General features: G+C 34.7%; 2 protein-coding genes across 2 annotated transcripts; one reads left to right on the top strand and one right to left on the bottom strand.

The window, feature by feature from the left end:
* Positions 1-59: 59 nt before the first annotated feature.
* LOC118273714 (transcription elongation factor S-II) lies at positions 60-1,526 on the bottom strand. The gene is made up of 2 exons (XM_035590814.2): positions 1,328-1,526; positions 60-1,081 (listed from the first exon to the last, which is right to left on the bottom strand). The coding sequence occupies exons 1-2, from the start codon at positions 1,394-1,396 to the stop codon at positions 275-277; spliced, it is 876 nt and encodes a 291-aa protein (XP_035446707.1). The 5' UTR covers positions 1,397-1,526; the 3' UTR covers positions 60-274.
* A 5,770-nt stretch (positions 1,527-7,296) lies between these two features.
* LOC118273606 (putative defense protein Hdd11) lies at positions 7,297-21,113 on the top strand. Its single transcript, XM_035590656.2, has 5 exons — positions 7,297-7,533; positions 10,410-10,579; positions 12,913-13,080; positions 17,781-17,881; positions 20,910-21,113. Exons 2-5 carry the CDS (start codon positions 10,421-10,423, stop codon positions 20,980-20,982), a joined length of 501 nt encoding a protein of 166 aa, XP_035446549.1. The 5' UTR covers positions 7,297-7,533; positions 10,410-10,420; the 3' UTR covers positions 20,983-21,113.
* The last annotated feature ends 36 nt before the right edge of the window (positions 21,114-21,149 follow it).

Here is a 21,149-nt window from a genome sequence, read left to right as displayed (position 1 = left end):
AATAGAATATTCCTTATCCACTCATAGAAATGGAGATCATGGTGAAATTAAATGCTAAGTTCACTTAAAGCAGATTCTTTTATTTAATTAAGTTTTAAACTAAGGTCACCTTATCTACTAAACATGATTTAAAACTCAATGACAGTAGTAAGGTGGTGTTAAAATAGCAAAAACAGAAACCATAATTCATAGTAAATGTAATATTATACTTGATACAACACAGTATCTCATAAAGTAGGGTACACTAGTCACCTTAGGATGGTTAAAAGCAGTCTTAACAGAATTTCCAGCGATTGCCGCATTCATTACAAAGTACAAATGTAGTCATAGGTTCATCAGAACTTCTTGTCTGCAGCTGGTTGTATGTGCAGTTCTTCTTTTTGCACTTGCCACACTTAAGCATCTCAGTTTTTGTACCCTGTACTGTGGCCAACTGAGCATCGTCAATAGCCTCCTTAATGAACTTCTCCCGCAGCTTCTTCATCTCATCACTGGCCATTTCTTCAGGGGTCATCTTAGCAAGGCGGGATGCAGAGATCACACCATTAAGGAAGTTTGTACGCAATGTTGGATTCTTTGGATCTTTCAGATTGGCTACTCTTGACCGTACCCTGTTCTTATATCTCATGTCAGTATTTTTGAACTCAGCGTAAATGCATTCCTCTAATTCCTCAGCAAGTTCCTCAGGGCTGCCACATGCATTTGAGGATTCACCATCAACTTTTAGAGCTTGCGTGAGAAGTTCCCTACACTTCAGCCTTACAGCATCGGTTGTATTGTTTGGTGGTGGGAATGAAGCCGGCAACTTCTTGTCTTTTTCCTTATCATCTTTTTTATCTTTATCTTTGCCTTCTTTTTTAGATTTTGAGGAGTTGCCATTATCTTTGCCCGGTGTGCCTGGTGTTGACAAAAACTTCTTCCAGTTTTTAATCAAAGTTTTACATAAAGATATCACTTCTTCATCCTTGCTGGATTTTCGAAGATTATTGACTGTCATACCTATTCTGGTTTTAGTCAACACATCCAGATTTATAGCCATGGTCTGTAAAGATTTCAGCAGATCCAATGCTTCTTCCTGGCCCTAAAACAAACGACAGAGGTTTTAGTTTAGTCTGGCTATGGTTCCATTAGAGCGACGAGCATGCATACCGTATCTACTGCTGTAAATAAAACAATTACCTTCGAAAATCTATTACAAAACGTTAAGATAACACACATTTAGTTTATCAGAAATGTTTTACCACATTTGTGGCAGTTATTTCTAGGTAATTCCAGGCTGAAAATGCATTTAGTTCCGATAATTTCATTCCTATAATAATAGACCTACCGTGCCATCCGCTGAAATCATTTTTGTCAATTTCTTTTGTATTTTCATAATATCCTCTTCGACACTCATTGTTAGTGAGTTTTATTGAAGACAACAGGTTCCCGCCTATATTCCGAAAACAAAATATAGGAAAAATATTGATAAATCGACCACCACACGGAAAATGTAACTAAACCATAGACAATTTGAGACAGTTCGATTGAAGTCTGACGCAGTGTTGCAATAATTAAATTTTACAGAAAACCACCACGTTCCAGTTCTGTATGATAACATTTTAAACATATTGGTTTTTAAAAACATGTGGAAAAACAAATTAAATACGGAGCACAAGATAAACATAGCCGTGTGTATAAAACTAGCAAGTTTTCATTATATTTCCAGTAATCGGTTGTTTATTTTTATGGTAAATCAGATGATTACCGTGAGTATTCAGATCTACCAATGCTCAATATTGTTGTTAGATTCTTTATTTGGGACACTGATATATTATTTATGGCAACTTCTATGTTTAAAATAAAGAATTAATTATTTTACTTTTTAAATTTTACTAGAAACTACAAGTACCAGATAATTCCGTTTCCATCCAGAATAAAATATTGAATAAACTAATTGCACTATTTGCCAAATTTAATTGCTTTAGATCGGCCATCATAATTATAAATACGGACAATATTTTTCCCGCCGTGTCAAAACCGCTTTATAGGTTAGATTTGGTTATAAACATTATTATTGTATTTTTTGTATGTAATACAAACATTTCTAAAATTAAAAACAACGATAAAAAGTATAACGTAAATATTGGCTGCAATAAAGTATAAAAACAATCAAATCAAATAAATAAATTATCCAATAGGAAACTAACCAATATTATAGATTATCATAGACAATTTAAGCTTTTTCGAGACGCTATTCTTTAGCGGGAATATTTAAATGAAATATAGGTAGTATTCAATAATTTTACATCTACACTTACGGTATATAATAATCAGGTATATTCTGTGTTATTTGTTACAAATTAAGTTTTACCAAGTATAAAAAATAGCAATTGGTAGGTATCTTCTTTAACCACAATGATTAATCTTTTTATACATAAGTTTGAAATCTATTTAAGTAATCAGAGAGCAACAAAAATTAATACGTACTATTCTAAATACCGAATATAACATAGGCTATTTTTTATTCCGATGACATGAGTGGAGCTACTGGCACAAATTTATTTGGTTTAGAACACTGTTATAATAATTTAATTATTACATTTCCAGTTGAAACATGAGGATATACTCGAAGAAAACTGATTTTTTTTCGTAAAAATTGTAATAGGTACTGATGCTGTAGTGTTATACATTTAAGTAGTGGATCTCTAAATTTTAGGCTACCGTGTGGGTTTTCAGCATACTCAAATTGAAAGTAAATGTACGTCTCGTAGCCGGTAGCTGAAAAGTGAACCTACGCCTACGTATACAAACAGCGAAATCTGTCCCCAGTCATGAAATTAATTTCAGAAAGTTCAGTAAGATGGCGCTGTAACCGAAATTTATACTTAATAGTGTATGAAGCTAGAATCATAATCTTTTTTACAAGATTTTTATGATATTTTATCTGAGGGTAGATGGTAGTAGTACCCTTGTCTCACCAAGACGAGCCAAAACAAACACAAGGGCGCGTTTGCTAGGCACAGTCGCGCATAATGCACATGTTTGTAGTAAGGAAATGGGCAGGCCACACATTTTAATTAAGGCATTTATAGACTCTTTTCTCGCGGTCGACTCGCTCGTTACGCCTGCGAGATTAATATCACGATTACGCTGTTACGTCCTACGAACTCCGCGCTACGGATAACGCGCTACAAGCTAAGAATACGATCTATTTTAGGCTCTATGTACCAAGGCTCGGAACCGGTTTAAAAAATATCGGTTAATACCGGTTTATATCGGTTTTTCTCCGAACTTTTCTTAAAAACGTGAACATTAAAGAACTTTATTTTAACCCAAATTAACCGGTTTATTCGACGAGGGGCATGTCGGTACACGCGTTGAAATATTAGTAAATATACAATATATAACAAAAAATACACATACCTTTCGTTACTTTTCTCTGTATATTGAATATAAACTGACCAGCGCGCGGCGTTTCTTTGATGTGCGTCGTATTAACCGGTTTTTATTGCTCTAAACCGTTTAATCCGAAAAAACCTTTATGAAAATACTGTTCCAAATACCGGTTTAAAAAAACCGGTTTCGCGAACGAAACCCAATGTAAAGGTTTTGCGTACAAGTACATAATAACGGTTTGGAAATTTAACCGGTATCCGAGCCTTGCTATGTACTATGCACTAGGATCTGCGTGCTACGTATAATAACCTACGCAATATGTAATACACACTACGAACTATGCGCTACAATCTACGTGCTCTGTACTACGCGCTTCTGTCTATGAGCTACGTACGGTACTACGCGCTACGCTCTACGCGCTACGCAGGTGCTACGCGCTACATAAAACCAACTGCGCGTATGCAACAACTATTGTACCACAAATTAAGTGTAAAATTAGGGTTTTTAAGATTGGACATTAAGATTACAATTTTTTCTCTTTATGAGGTCTGGTTACTTTTTGACCAGTACTATAATTATGGTAGCAACAATTTACATGATGCTTTTGTGGGATTTTCTTTATTAAAAAAATATTTATTAAGAACATACAGATATGTAATACACTAATAGAACCTACCTATTACATATTTAATAAGAACTTCGAGCTGGGACCTCGAGCATTTCGTAATGAACCTATCATGTTATCGTTAACAAAGCGCACAGTAGACTAACCAAGTACTCATCATTGTAAGATCTTATATACCCGTATGATGATGCAAGGGAATTAACCTATTATGCCCCTGACACATCATCTCTTTGTTTACAATCCTGCATTTGTCCCAAGTACAAAAGTCTTTGTTTTTTACACCATTTTCCTGAACACTTTAGATTGCAGTAGGTACAGGAAATTGCATTTGTGTTACAATTAAACTATGATGAAAAGAATAGGTAGTTTATAACTTACTCATTCACTTTTAGTCTTAGGGAAAAACGTAAATCAGAATTCTAGGAGAATATTCACTTATTCATAATACAATTATGAATGATTATGACAACAATTAATATGTAGGTACCTACCTAATAAAATGTAATAAGTAATAGTAATATAATATTAAAAAAACATTCATTATAATTTATTCTATCCAATTTTTCGTTCATGGCCATATCATAGATGTACCTATATGATGTCGCGTCTTAGGTAGATACTATATACCTAATTTCCACAATAAGGTAAACAACAAAAAAAAATATAATAAATAAAGTAACTAGATTATATCCGAATAACTTTGTTACGTGATTCCAACTTATTTTCCGCCAGCTAGAACAAGATATTAAACATGCAGGTCAAACTAAAAAATCCCCTTTTTTAGTCGGTTAAATAGGGGTTTGCCATAATTTAAATGCTTGGCAAGTGGGTTGGAGATCGCAGTTTAAAAGGATTAGATTTATCACAGACCTCCTTGCCTTGGTCTCTGTTTTAAATATGTTTATATCCCCCATAAACCTACCCATAAAACTGCCACAACTACCACGCAAAGTACCATGTTTGCTTATACACTTATATTCTATGATTTTTATAAAAAATACCTTAAATAGCTATATATTACGTGTAAAGTGTCATCATAAATTCACAATGACTTGAGAGACGCGTTGTAATATCTTCAATAAATAAATAAACTACGGTGAGTAAGATAGTTCATACAGTCATGTCACACGTGATTGTGTAAATAATACTTTTTGATGTAATTTTTTGTATACTAAGCTTGCAATGTGGATTTTGCTATGTATACTTTATTATTGCTTTCAATCAATTCTAGAACGGGAATAGTCTCCTTCTTGCCAACAGGGATTAAGGATAGAAATTTAGAAAGGGATAACAATACATATCTCTCCCTCTCTCTCCACTTACGTACTCCGTATTTACCTGATGTTTTAACTGTTTTAAGTAATGAGTAATTTTCAAGTTTTATACCTTTTTTGAGCAAGGAAAATCATACAGTAACTTCTCCCGCCTTGGGCATAGCGAAAGGGAGTGTGAGACACTTATTAACTAAAAACCACCGCGTTCTTACTCCTGCTTTTCGGGCCGGAGCCCGGTAAACCGCTGGGCAATCCGCAGCTCCGGGAAGTTTTATAGCAATATTTAGTTTATAGGTAAAACTTTTCGCTATAAACAAATCATCTGCAAATTAATCCTTCACTCTACACAGCTTAAAGTTACATAGTCAAGCCGTTTTTCATATTCTCCACAGATACATAAATCAATACTATAAACAGTATTACTCATAGGTAACATAGACGAAAATTGATAGTCATTCTGAACATGTTATGAATGAGTTAACTTTAAAATAAAGATTGTCATGTTATTTTCGTCACAAGTTTACTGAGCACCAAATCAGGTAAACCATCAATACCGTTTATAGACTTCTGATATTTGGCTATCACATTAGAGAATAGACTCAATTATGCTCTGTAATAAAACTTTAAACATCTCAACAACATTATTTTACTTCCATAGTTAAACTGTCCTTGGGGGAGGCATATGGACTTCTTGTGGCTGATAGTGATATGATGATGATAGTTAAACTTTTAGACTGCCTCGTTTGTCGATAGGTCGCAAGTACGACTTCCGTGCAAGAAGTCTCGGGTTCGATTGCCGGGTCGGGCAAAATGTCCTAATTGGCAATAAGATTTTTTTGCAGTGCCATAATAGAAACTCCTCTCGTTGAAGCGAGAGGGAGTGTCAGACTTATACTAACAAAAATCACCCCACTCCACCTCTTGCTTCGTGGCAGGACCGTGAGATACAACGGCAGGGGAATGTTTGTCGTAACATTACTGCTTAATAAAACAAATGCCTTTGTTGAATCACTTAATAAAGATAATATCAACTTAAGTACTTAACCTTATTATATAGAACACTAGCAAAACCGGCGAACTCCGTTTCACCACCAATGATTTTCCGTTTACCTGCTTTTCTCTTGAATTTTCTTTGCTATAAACCTCACGGAGCCCGAGACCTTTCCAACGAATGCAAAACTGTGGAAATCGGTTCGTGTGTTCTGGAGTTATAGCGTCAGGAAGGAAAACCCGACTTATTTTTATATAATAGATTATGAAATGTTATATTTTTTCTAAACAACGACATAATATTACATGTACCTACTTATGTTATGTAGGAAAACAGGAATCCTTTGATGCGGGTTTTATCTTCATAAGTAATTTATTATCCATTCTGATTTTGAGGAAAATATCAAGGAAACTTGTACAGCGATTTATTTACGAAAGAGAGACATACATAAGTCTAATAAATTAATTTCATCCAAACGTGGCAATGGCACACCAAAGAATATTAATTTTAACGTTAAAATTGTAATTTTATTAATTTAATATAATTTAGTAAGACGCACGCACACGCCAGGGTTTGTCTTCATAGTTCTAGATAAACCTGTCAAAGAATATACAGACAGATGTGGTTTTGTTCCATTATAAGTAAAAGCGAATGGGTTGGTTTAAGATGTCCTTACTTAATAAAATGACTAACAAAAATACTAATTTCATAAATCCTCGCTATTTTTTATCTAAGTACCTATAGACAGGATATAAGCAGAAGATTAAAACAATAGCTCCCAATTTTAAGCTTTAAGTACAATAACTTCTTGAAAGAAGGTTTTAATTGTGTTTCATTGAATCCAAAGGACATCGTGAATTACATCCATGTTTCAATTTTATAACATTTTCGAACCTTACAAAATTAGGTACAATTTTATTTAAATCAGGTCAAAAGTTTAGAAAAACCAAAACAAAACAAGTGGGTAAATTAAAAAAAGTAATTCACAACTACCTTAGACGGGCAGACTAACAAGTCTTAATTCGAACGCAAACCCAGAAAACTATTGTGAAGTTTAATCGTGCAAGTCAGTGATGATTTTATAAAAAAACGCAAGTAATGCTAGAGACAGAGTCACCATCTGTCGTTTATTCTTTGGCCTTCCGCCCTTCCATACGGACAGTGGTTGCGATACCTATATAACTTGCAAGTTACCAAGTTTGCTGTTTGTAACCGTTCACACACTAACCGAAGCACGCGGCGCGCGATTTCAAACAAATCAAAAGGTAATCAAATAATATTTACTTTACATATCCCTACATAACAATCATAACTAGTGTTTATTGTTTCTAACTAATTATATTTCCGTTAAAAAGTTAACTTAATGTCATTGTCTATGTCAACAAAGTGTACTTGCAATAAAAATTAATAAATAATTGATGTAATTTTTTAATAGTTTTAATTTTATTTATGAATTCGTGTCGGTGTTGAAATAGTGTTTCGGAATCTGGGCTCGAATTATAAATACAGAATTAATGACCGTCATATATTTCATTATTTTGATCATTAGTTTCAATCGGCAATGAAGTAAACAATGTAAATTGTATAATCCAATTATTATATTCTGTCTTAAGTCAAAATACGGAACAACCTTTAACTAATTAAAGAAAAACATTTTATTCATTAAAATCTAACAAGCTTATATTATGACCCACATTATGTGCTAAACACTAATTACAAAATTATATTTAATTATTTTTATTACGTTTCTAAAGCACAAATTATAAAATAAAATTGTGCATGAAACATCAATTTTCCTTGCTACAATTTTATTAGGTTAACATTCATTTTAAGATTTTAAGAATTTAAGATCATTGTTTAAATTGTAGATTCATTAATAGCATTTAAAACTAACATCTCTGATATCAATTAAGACAATTGATTGAGTAAATAAATCATAGAAAAGTAACAAACAAACAAAATTACTTTCGCATTTTCAATATAAGTTATGTAAACTGAGCAACAAGTATTTATAAATTAGCATTGTTTTAAAGTTCTATTGGTAAGACCCATTCACAATATGCAAATTCCCGATCTATGCGTTTACTGTCAGTATTTAACCTAGGCCTTCTAACATAAGCAGTAATAGGTTACCAGTAAGCTCTAATTGGATGAAGTTGCATTACCTTTGTCTATACTCATTGCTATTGGCTGACCTGGCCTTTTTTTTTAATCTGTGTTGCTAAGCAATCAGGTTTGATGTCCATCTGCGGTTGATTTTTTTTATCGTCGTTTTTAATTTATTGGGTTTTGTTGAATTAAAAGTGTAATTATTAGGAAATATTGTTTATTTCACTTATACATGTAATAAATATTTTATGATTATGCTCTAGTTTATGTTATTGTCATAGTAATTTGTAGATATTGTCATTGTTTAAGAATATTGTCATTGTTTGAATAATCTAAAGATTAGCCCCAATATTAGTTACTGGATCAACTTCTCTCTCAAGTCTGTCGTCTAATAAAGTCTAAACTTAAAATTGCTAATTCTAGTTTTAAATGGAACTTAATACCGCATTCAGAGTCATTTAATTAATGGTTACTTAACCCAGTCCTTAGCAATTGTTTTCGATACAAAATCGTTACTAAGGAATAGTTTTGGTCATAATTAAATGCCTCTGAGTGTAGCAGTTGGAATCATTTATTAAAGACAAAGACACACAATGAAATATTTTTATGTAATGTTTACATTTCAAAAATGTCGTAACGACTCAAAATCAAAAACCGGGTTGGACCGGTACCACACTATTATGAAAACTCGATTGAAGCAATACTTTCAAGACATAATATAATATATGCAACAGTTTTGTCACTGACTTCCCATATTATATTTAGGTTGTAAGACTATTAACTTTACAATGGTTAAGCACTAAACACAATAACAAAGCGTGAACCGAACCTGTTATTTTTGGTCACATTGAAGTAAATGTAGTCAAACGTTCGCCGGCAAAGTTTGTCGATCGTCAGGTTACGTCACCATATTTGTTGAGAACCTGTCCTCGAGAGTCGTATCTTTGCAAGAGCTTGAGTTCTGAAGAACCGAAAGGACCATGACCCGCTTTCGTTTGCTTTGCATTTATTTCGACTTAGCATCGGATTCTACGACGTTCTATGTCTAAAATTATCTCCGCACATCAATCATAGAGCTTAATGATTTATGCATCTATTCAAAATTATACTTTTTCAATGAAAAACTTAATGTAAGCAAGGCATCGTCCTTACTTGGATCGATTAACTTGAACTCTTGATTGAGACCTTTCAAATGGCTCGCGTTTTTTGTTAACATGCATCGATCAAGGATTATTTTGATTGGATGAATGCATAAAATTAATATTATTTAATATTTTGATGGAGATGCATTTTAATTAATTTCAATAACGTATATGTATTAAAGAATACTAACTTTTGCCAGCGGCTGCACTCGTGTTCCTGTGGGATGAAAAATAGCCTATGTGTTATTACAGATCATAATCTAGCCTTGTTCCAAATATCATCCCGATCGCTTCAGCCGTTTTGACGTGATTGAGTAAAAAACATACACATAAACTCACAAACATTCGTATTTTCTACTCACAAGCTAGTAAAATTTTAAAAATGCATCTAGGGACTTTACACCATTTAAATTAATTGAAAAGATACCTTTAAAGCTTTATAATCCATTATGATTTACGATGACTGGAGCTTAACAAGCCCGCGCTAAGTTTGCCGTTGGTTGCTGTTACATTAATTAAATTAAACTTAAAACTTTGTTAATTTTCCTGTAGACCCGACTGTTTATAATCCTAAGATTTCTATCGATGACATGGTATAACAACTGGCCAACACCTCGCCTTTTTTACCCCTGATAGGGTAGGCAGACGTGCACATTATTACACGTAAATCGTACATAGCTATAGGCTCACCCACTTTTGCACGCGACTTACAACACAAATGGGGGATGAAAAGTGGATATTACATGGTATTTTTTGGGACAAATATCGCCACAACCTCCCATTTTGACGCTGCAACTCCTGTAAGCCAGGATCTACAGTAGATACAAATATACATGAATATACATGGAGATGCCATAGTACATGGTATAACAATACTCCTTTTTTTCCAGAAACAGTCAAAATGTTGGCATCGTACGCAGTCCTCGCCGTAGCCTTGGTGGCCGCCGCCAATGCCTACTCCACCGGAGCCCCTGACAGCGTCTGCGGGGACATGGTGCCCAAACACCCCGTGCCACGCCAGTCCACCCCACCACCATACAAAATCACGACTAGCTCACAGGTGCGTAAGAATTTGTAACAAGAAGAAATAAGAATTTATAAGTAACTAGCTACTTCCGCGCGGTTTCACCCGCTCCGCTCGGTTCCTATTGATCGTAGTGTGATGTTTTATGCCTATAACCTGCCTCGATAGCGCTACAACTCAAAAAGAATTATTCAAATCGGATCAGTAGTTCTCGGAGATTACCCCAAACAATACAAAATCTTTACTTTTATATATTAGTATAGATTTGCCTTGTTTGCGAACACTAGTAATTAAGTCCTTTAACAAAGTACATAGAAGCTCTCTCTCGCTTTTATACCAAAATCGAAGTGAGAGAGAGTTACTAAATACTTAGTAATATACTTGATTGAGAAGGAACTTTTTATTTTACTGAAACTGAAATTAATTAGTAAAATTAATGTGAACAGGTCTAAAAGAAGTGCTTTTGGCTAGAATGTAATAACGGTTAAATATTATACGTATAGAACGCATACAATAAAAACTGTATTTCGATGGTCCAAGTTACAGTATGAGATTACAGTATTACGGATTAGATGTCAGATCCCAAGCAAAGCTTCTGCCATAGATTGCAGCAGATTATAGTGACAATTTAGGATTAGTTTGGGGTTTAAGCTCGCTCTTAACGTCCAATGAAAATTACACAACTATTGGTACTTAGGCCAAGATTGAAGCGAATTATTTGAAAACAAATCATAAAGGTAAGACTACAATAATAAAGAAACATAGAAAATGTGTAAGAAATGGCGCGGAAGATGTGACCGCTTGAGAAATTGATGAGATAATATCTCACGTAACGTTATGGTTTGTTTATAAACATTTCGCATCGATCTTGGGCTAAGTATAATAAATATATCATCCTTTACCTATGTAGTAGTACCTACAGAAATTTCAATAACAGTACCCTTAGTACGAGTTTACTTTACGTTGAACGAAAACGAAACGACAGCGCGTTCGGCGTTCTGATTGGCCAGCGCGAATAAACTAACCAATCAGAGCGCCGAACGCGCTCTCGTTTCGTTTCATCAAACTCGTACTAATGGTACAGGCCTAATGTAATTCCCCGTTTACATGTGTTAGTTTTTATCGTATTCAAATCTTTTGACACACTCCAAAACTTATTTACTTTGCTTAAATCAATATGTATTTCTTAATACAACTCTAAAGTGCATATTACTGTGTACCTATATGTATAGAACTAGGTACATTTGTCCCTGAATCGAAACGCGAGGGACGTCCCGACTGCCCTTGCTGAAAATGTGAACTTATTGATTTACACTCCTGAATATACGTACCTACCTTACGTAGCGCGCTTTCGTAGCTTTGCTGAAGTAAAAGCTACCGAATTTTTCAGTAGATACAACTTAAAATTGGTTTTGTAATTGATGCTCCTGTGATAACAAAGCTATTATTAATTGTCCACGGAGAAAAACGAAATTAGAAAAAGAAGAAAATAGGTAAATCTACAACTATAAATAGAAAAATACTTTTTTTCCTTGGTTATTTATTTCCTATCCGCGTGTAGGAGGAATGAAGGAAAAAACCGGATCAAAATTAAGGATTTTCTGTCATATTGTAGATGTATCTTACCATTAGTAAGCAGGAAAGTATCTTACCATATTGCAGATGTACCATTAGTTAGCACGTAGGGAACACGTGGTCACATACAATTAAAACCAAATAAGATATAAGCAGGGTACAACTACCTACAAGGTTACCTACTTAGAATTTTGATCCAATTCGCTTAGACAACCGATCAATTGGCAAAAAAGCTCGTTTACTTTGCTATTTTTTACTACTTAGATAGCAAGTACAAAAAACTAAGAGCTCTTATCTATCTTTAGAAATCATTAGTTAACAAATGTTTATATGTACTTTGACTACCTCATATAACGTACGTACATACATTATATACCTAGTGAAAATAAAAACTATTAGTTCAAATCTTTATAATATTTCTAAGTTCGAATCTAGTATATACTAAATTTTAGCTAAAGAGTTTTTTGAACGCGCTAATCTCCGAAACTACTGGTCCGATTTGAATAATTGTTTTTGTATTGGATAGTCCATTTATCGAGGAAGGTTATAGGTAGGCTAAGAAACATCACGCTACGATCAAAAGAGCGGGTGAAACCACGCGGAAGCAGCTAGTCCTAAATAAGACTTTCTAGAGCTATATACTCGTATGTGCATCGTCACGCCTTTTATCCCCAAAGGGGTAGGCAGAGGTGCACATTGCGGCAGTTATATACATCTTGCTCCTGAAACTGCTGAAACTGAACCTTTTCTTTCGACTCAATTTAAAGGAACTAACAACATTTTATTATCAACAGGCAGTGAAAGCCGGTACTCCAGTGGAGATCACGATCAGCGGCAACGGCCCCGCCAACACCATCCGTGGACTCCTCGCGCAGGCCCGCGCCGGAGACAAGCCCATCGGCAAGTTCACCCTGAAGCCCAACGACCCCTTCGCACAGCTGCTCGACTGCGGCGAACCTGGTGTAAGTAGATATACTCACTCTTACTAGGAAATCTATTTAAAAAACAATATTTTATGCAGTTTAGCATAGTCATAGTCTTGTAAACTAAACATGTATGTAAAGTGTTGAAAATCAGGTGCAAAATTCCACTTCACACACATAACTACATATAAAAGCTAGTAAAGTAAAATTTCTGATGACATCATAACGCAGTATTTCATACAAATATCATAGAAAATATACATATACTTAGGTTTTAACGTTTCGAAAAAAGTATTGAATTTAACTAGTAGGAAACTAGCCTATTGTCGACCGACAACCGACAAACTGTCACTTTACAAGAAGTAACTTGGCGTGACGTAGCACCTAAAATAAGCCTTTACACTGGCTGACTGGTATTCGTAGGTGTCGGTTATACCAAAAATGTCACCTAACTTAGCTTATGTGTGCCTAACTTAGTCTAAGTTTAGAAGAGGCTGGTGAAAACGGACATAAAGGTCATTTAGCACTAATGTGTAGGATGAGTGCAATACGCTAATATTTTTAAAAAATAATGCTTATAAAATAGGTATTTTAAATCAAGAATTAAAACATTCACACACATGCATAGTATCTGATCGTATTTGTACAAAACGTCAAAATCAATAGACCTTGCGATGATATTCTGACGTCTCATTATTTTTACCGAATCGTTTTTTATTTACACATTCATACACACACATCCTTGTTTTAAGTAAGTTTTTGTGAACAAAATCCTGCGGTTATTTGAATAAAACACCGTTTGAATGCGTCGTAAATTCAATGTTACTCGCTTATTTCCATGAAACACGCGTCCTTCACAAACTTTGAAGCCATATTACGGTTCGGTGAACATATTTATATTTGAATAACAGTTTCATATTAATTTTCTTGCTGCGTAACTTAGATACTAAGGCTAAGCTAAGACATTATTATAATAATGTATGTATGAAGAAAATAATTCTTATTAACATGAATGGACTCGGTAACTGCCATACTCAGAGACATTTAATGGTTAGTTTAACTATTCCTTAATATGATGATTTTTCCCTAAATAATCGCTAAGAACTGACTAAATTAGGTACTAAAAATTAATAAATAGAAAATAAAGGACTGGGTCATTAAATGACTCTGAGTACGGCAGTAAGACTCAGTCTGCCCAGCCTTTCAAAAATAAGCTTGTTATGTTTAAAAGAATGTTACACAAAAAGAAACATGTTTACAATTCAATAATATCGATTAAAAGCTTTCTTTACCAGTGTTGCCGCAAAAAATCTATCAGGCGATCGAGCGCAAAAAATCGCTCGTATTTTTTTAGAGCAGAACCAATTATCATGTAGCCGTTGTATTTCGTTGAAAACGTGACACGCGAGTTTGGAGACAAATGTTTATTATACCTGAAAAAAAAAATGTCTACATTTCCGTACTTATGACGTAGACCCTTACAGACCTGTTTGTCATTCTAAATTAGACCTTCAGTTGTATCACAATGATTCCGTTGTTCTGTAACAAAAGATCTATTAAATTAAGTGATTAGATTACTTGCTCATGTATTTATTCGAAACTATGTACTGTGTGGATGTGCTTTGAAAATTAAAGCGCCGAATAACAGCCAATCACGATGCTACGTTACGGTAGAGGTTTTCCTACCTAGTTAGTACAACGACATTTTATTAAATCGGAGTATTGACCTTATTAGAGGTAGGTATACACAACTATAGCCTTTCTTCAAAGGGCATGGACAACCAACAGATTTCATCATTGATTTTTACGAACACTTAACTTAGGTACTCATATTTAGTTTGGTAGTAGATTTGATTACTACTTTCGTAATAAATTATCCTGCAATCCTTCATTCACCTTAAGCTATTTGATGATTGATGCCAACGTAGCCATAAACAGAACCCTCAAAAGACCTAATTTGGTGGCCTAGATACTGGAAATTACGAAAATAAAAACCAAGTTTTATGATTAAATCTGAACCTGGAATCCAGAGCTGCGGACTGCCTAGCGGGTTAACAGGGCTCCAGCTCGAAAAGCAGGAGTAGGAACGGGGTAGTTTTTAGACAGTAAGAGTATGACACTCCCTCTAGCCTCACCCTCGGCAAAAATCTATGGATGATTCTCCCCCTTAATAAAAAACTTTGCAATATTTTCAAACTAATGACTCTATAGGTAGTCATTACCAACAGACCAGAACAATTCTACCAACAGAATCAATCGCCTAATTTGGTGGCCTAAATACTCGAAAATACGAAAATAAAAAACCAAGTTTTATGATCCAGTCTGACTCTAGACTTTCCCATGTCACTAAAATGTCAATGAGTGGATCAGACAGACATTAATAAATTAGCTACCTAATGCTAAATACCTAGATTAGGAATTAGGTATTTAGTTTTACAACCTCGCTCTGCAAATGTAATCAAGTCGGAGCATCATCATTAAAAAAGACTTGATTTAAATTTGAATTAAGGAAGGTAGCCGTTGACGTATTTAATGACCTCTAGTTTTGTGGTTTATTCTTTTTTTTAATGTGTTACCATGCATTATGAAATCCTTAATGTAAATAATAATAATATTAATTCAGTTTTTGTTTTTTTGGAGATCGATTGTAAGATAAACTACTTTTACCTACTAAACTTGACGTTGTTTTAGTGACTTGTTTATGATTATCATATTTGATTTTGAATAAATAAATAATTAAGCATAATAAATAACCAATCTTCCTTAACATTTAAGTTAGTAGAAGGCCTTTTCTTGTTAAAACACTCATTCGGTTGGTCAATACTCAATAGGTTCGAGTTTCCATGTTTAACATAAACAGACAGATGTTAAAATACTCAAAGTTGTGTTGCATCACTCAAGGCTGTAAGTTCATTCTAAAAGGTCGCTTAGTTTCGGCAGGTAGAAGAGTTGGAGGTAAAATTTAAAATAAAAAATGCCGAAAAGACACATCCATAATAATGAAATAATCTACATAAATACCTAAATAAATAACGCATAATCTTATACACGTGAAACGTTTTAATTTATACAAAACTAAACAAGGTAGTGTATCAATATCATAATATTATATGCAAGGCTTATTAGCCATTGTAACGATTCAATTTTTTGGTGATTATATTGTCAAATCTTACAAATTGTTCACATCCGAGGACATAGGAACCCTTCACTCAGGTTTAAATACAATTAACGTCATTGCCAAACCGGCGTGCGGGCAACAGTTGCAGCCATATTTCTTTGTTAGCTATAACTATAGAGAAAAAGAGGCAGGGTATGTTTTGATGTGTACCTAGGTAGGTGTAATCAATGGCGAGGCTTATACCACGATAATTGCGTGTAGATTGTGTCAGGTAGTCAACATATACACACAACACCGTCATTATACCATCTAAGTCGGCCTCTCTATAGTAAACCGTTGTCTGTACGTTCAGAACTATTACTATTCGATTTAGACCTTGACCAAGTAGCCTGTAGGGTGCCTAGACTGCTTAGTCTTTATAAGTATAGACTGGAAACAAGTAATTTCTAACTAACCTATCGTTATTCCTTCAAACTTAACTACGACTTGGTATTATAATGCCTGTGTGACTTAGGTCAGTAGATATCTATAGGTATAGGTAATATTTAAATAGGAAGGAAGTAAAAATTAATATTATCTCACTCAATCTAGGAACTGAACAATGAAGGTGAACATGTATGCACTTTTGTACCTAAATTGTTGAGTCTGTCTAGTCGATCCAATTATTGTCGCCATTGCTGTATAACACATGTATGGTAGTTTATACATATAATTGTTTGATCAAATTACAGTGTCACAACATGCGTAAATCTTTTACTAACAAGGCGTCAATTTAACACCTACCTATTAGGTACATACATATCGCATAGATACTACAGTAAGACTACCTACTGTTATTCCGGAGCTGCGGACAACCTAGCGGGTTTACCGAGGCTCCAGCTCGAAAAGCAGGAGTAGGAACGGGGTTAGTTAAGTAGCTTTGTCACGGATTACCGCGCAACGTAGCATGGTTGTATTCACGTACTAGTTGCGATGCTATAACAGCTTTATTTGTGTCATATTTATATTATAGACAAGATGTATTAATTAAGAAATTTAGTATTCATCATCTATGCATTGTGGGTTGATTAAAAAAGTTAGTGGAATGTGTAAACTTTTTTCAATTTGGCGGGACTAGCCGCAGTCGGGTCGAACGTGACTGAATTTCTGAATTCTTTAGGGATTCTAAACTTCAATAGGCTAGACATAGAGGTCACATAACTACTCCAGTAAAAAATGTTACCTTTTTCAGTTACAAAAACCATGTTATATGCCAGGTGCCAGTTTAATCAGATGCAGACATGGTACTATTGCACACCCAGTTTAATGTACTTAGAATAACATAGCTACCAAAACTGACATAAATTGTAATTAAGAACTATAAGACTGCAAAGCTAGACAACCGACCCGCAACGTGTCTGTAATGTAATTGGGTTGACAAAACATAAAAAGTTATCTAGCCACACAGTATACCACAGCATATAAAAACATAAACACAGTCAAATAGGGTTGTTCTTCTCCAATTAAGAAATCACATTTAATAATATAGTGCCTTAAGTTGAATAAACAAATCAAATCACATATGTAGCGCAGGACCTAATAACATCAAAACATTAATTTATAATGATCATGTTACTTCCAGAACGCTGTGACCCACAAGAAGCACGATGAGAAGTTCGACAAGCAGACTGTCGCCTTCACATGGACTCCCCCTGCTGGATTCAACGGAGAAGTCAAGATCAGGTAACTACAATACTTCATTTTTAAATATTATTAGCAAAAAAACAGTCTTCGAGGTGCCTATACATGCCTAATGTGCATTGTTTTGCAGACTCAGTGATCAACTGGGCGGCAATAAACTGGGCCACGTGGACCAGTTGTACAAAATTAATTATGCCTACTATTTTTGTGGCCAACTGGGCCGAACGCACTTTGGTCTCGTGGACAAGATTTTATTATTTAATTTGCTGTGGTTAAGTGGGCCGAAAGTATCCAATACAGGCAGATACAGAGTGTTTCAGTAATTTCAAATATAATAAATATTTACCTAGTGGGTACCATTTTGTTTTACTTATGTATATGTATACAGTATCTACAGCCGTTACGAAAGTAAAGTGCGCTTTCTTCCTCTGTCTTGTGCGTTTCTTTATATTTTGTTGTCGTTATTAGGGTTCCGTAGCCAAATGGCAAAAAACGGAACCCTTATAGATTCGTCATGTCTGTCTGTTCGTCCGTCCGTCCGTCCGTCCGTATGTCACAGCCATTTATTTTCAAAACTGTTGGGCCTACATAGTTGAAACTCTGTAGGTTGATGTATTTGAAATTACTGAAACACTCTGTATCTGCCTGTATTGGATACTTTCGGCCCACTTAACCACAGCAAATTAAATAATAAAATCTTGTCCACGAGACCAAAGTGCGTTCGGCCCAGTTGGCCACAAAAATAGTAGGCATAATTAATTTTGTACAACTGGTCCACGTGGCCCAGTTTATTGCCGCCCAGTTGATCACTGAGTCGTTTTGCAATTTAAAGGAACTAGGTAGGTTAAAAAATCACACCAACTCAATTCCATATTAATAATGATGTGATAGATGTCACGCGAGTAGTACGGGATTTGGGGGTAATCTTGGACTCTGAACTTAGTTTTATACCACATTACGATAGCACAGTCAAAAGATCTGCTAAAATGTTGGGCTTCATTTTGCGGAATACTAGGGATTTTAAAAGTATTTCATCAAAAATATTACTGTATAATTCATTGGTTCGTAGCATACTTGAATTTGGTAGCGTTATTTGGAATCCTCAGTATGCTGTACACACGCAACGGATTGAGTCAATCCAACGGTCTTTCACCCGACATCTAGCGTACATTAGTCCTGGAATCAGTGCCAGATGCCCCTACAATGATAGATTATCACACTTCAGGATGAAAACCCTCCAGCGGAGGCGACAAATGTTGGATTTGGTTTTTCTTCAAAAAGTCGTTAAGAACTCTGCTCTATGTTATGGTTTCTTGGATCGCATAGGGATATCTGTTCCAAGACCGAATGCCAGGAGAATATCTCAGTCCTTCTTTAGTGTCCCCAGATCTAGAACAAACTTGGGATCGCGTGCCCCCGTGGTTAGATTAACATCCACATACAACCAGTTTTGGCGATTATACGATCTGGACATTTATCACGACCGACCCGCTCTTTTCCGATCCAAAATAATTAAAAAGAATATGAATATGAATAATGTTCCAATTTAACTATTAATTTATTAATTATGTTATGTTACTTGTCTTTAATTTTATAATGTTATATTTATTTCAATTTTCCTGTTCTGTTTTTGTGTTATTTTAAGTATTTTTTTAATTTTATAGTTCCTATTAGACTTAAGTACAAAATACTGTTAATTGCATTGTATTTAATTTTATATTAATATTTATGTCATCTAACTGTGTTAATAATGTAAATGTCGTGCATGTCTATAATTGGCATAAGCACATGATCTTGTGTCTTCATCTTGTCTTTCTTTAATGTTGGTGTTTATTCTGTTGACGTGCCTTATGATAATAAATAAAATAAATAAATAAAAAGGCCGCATCATCACTTACCATCAGGCGAGATAGCGGCCTTATGTCGGCCCATTTAAAATTAAAAAAAAAACTATTGAGAAAAAATAATACGTATAGGTGAGGTAGGCATGTGCCTACTTTAGTTAGCTATATAGCTATCTCGAACAAGGATTTTTTTATTACTATTTTTCAACATTTAACTCTTATTGGGTCTGATCTAAATCAGCCACAAGAAGGCCTCATAAACCTGGTAAAAATAATACGCCAATAAGCTACGCCATTTCGGCCAACCCGTTGAAGATAAGAAAAAAAACGGTGCCACTGTTATTATTATAATTAAAATTTCACTACCGGACTTTGTTTTATTCGCCTCAAAGACTCGAGAAAAGGATTTAATTTGCTAATGGATCTATTTTTATAAACGGCTCCAGGATTATACACAAAGAAAGGACGGCTGAGCTATAAATAAGCAAAGCTTTTGTCTGATCTAAATTTACCTCAAAAACAAAGGCCTGTAGACCGACACCAAACTACATATCAACTACCTACCTTCGTACAATAAGTAAACACTAGACAATAGAATACATATTATTAGATAATATTATATACCACGGACACAAGGGACGTCGAAGGGTTAAAAAGGACACGGGTTCATAACCCGTGAAAGTCATTCCAGACTTTGGTAACTTTATAATGCATGAGCACGATGCGATATGAATTAACAGAATTAATTCGAAAATGGTGTGTGGGTGTTTGAAATGAATCAAACGTGTTACAAGTCCTTTGTTCGTGAATGCGATCGATTCAATTAAGTTGCCTTGGGTAAATTAGGTTCAATTAGGTATATTGGCAACTGAGACGCATTATGGATTGAAAGCTGTGTGTTATACTTATAACTGTCCGGAGTTGCGGACAACGTAAAAGGTTACCGTGGCCCCGTTCCTTCATGGGGTGGTTTTTAGTCAGTAAATCTAACACTCTCCTACGAATTTTATATTTTGCTGTGCCCGACAGGGTCCATAATTGTGACTAAATACTGTATTTTCTAACACCTATGTACATTATGGGTGCAATAAATACTTGAATTCTCCCTCTCGTCTCACCCAAGGCGGGAGAAGCCATAGGATGATTTTCCCACCTCAAAAAAACTGTGATGTGCACAAAATAGCCAGTACTTTTGTTATTAATGTTTATTTTTCTTTTTTTCACAGAGCAACCATCGCCCTGAACGGAGCCGTATTCTGGGTGGGCGTCGAATCAGCCCCCATCAAAGTATCCAGCTAATTTATTTAATTAAGCCCCAAGAGTATTATTATTTTGTAATTTATACCTTTCTCACATTTCTTGTGTATTTGTTTGTCTTCTATTTCGACAGTAGACATTTCATAACAAAATAAAATAATTAATTATACATACAGGTTGCTGTTTTTTTTTTTTTTGGGTGTGAAACA

The sequence above is a fragment of the Spodoptera frugiperda genome, chromosome 1 (assembly GCF_023101765.2).
Source record: "Spodoptera frugiperda isolate SF20-4 chromosome 1, AGI-APGP_CSIRO_Sfru_2.0, whole genome shotgun sequence".
Taxonomy (NCBI): domain Eukaryota; kingdom Metazoa; phylum Arthropoda; class Insecta; order Lepidoptera; family Noctuidae; genus Spodoptera; species Spodoptera frugiperda.
Note: the sequence above shows the minus strand (reverse complement) of the source record. Positions and strands in the feature narration are given on the sequence as shown.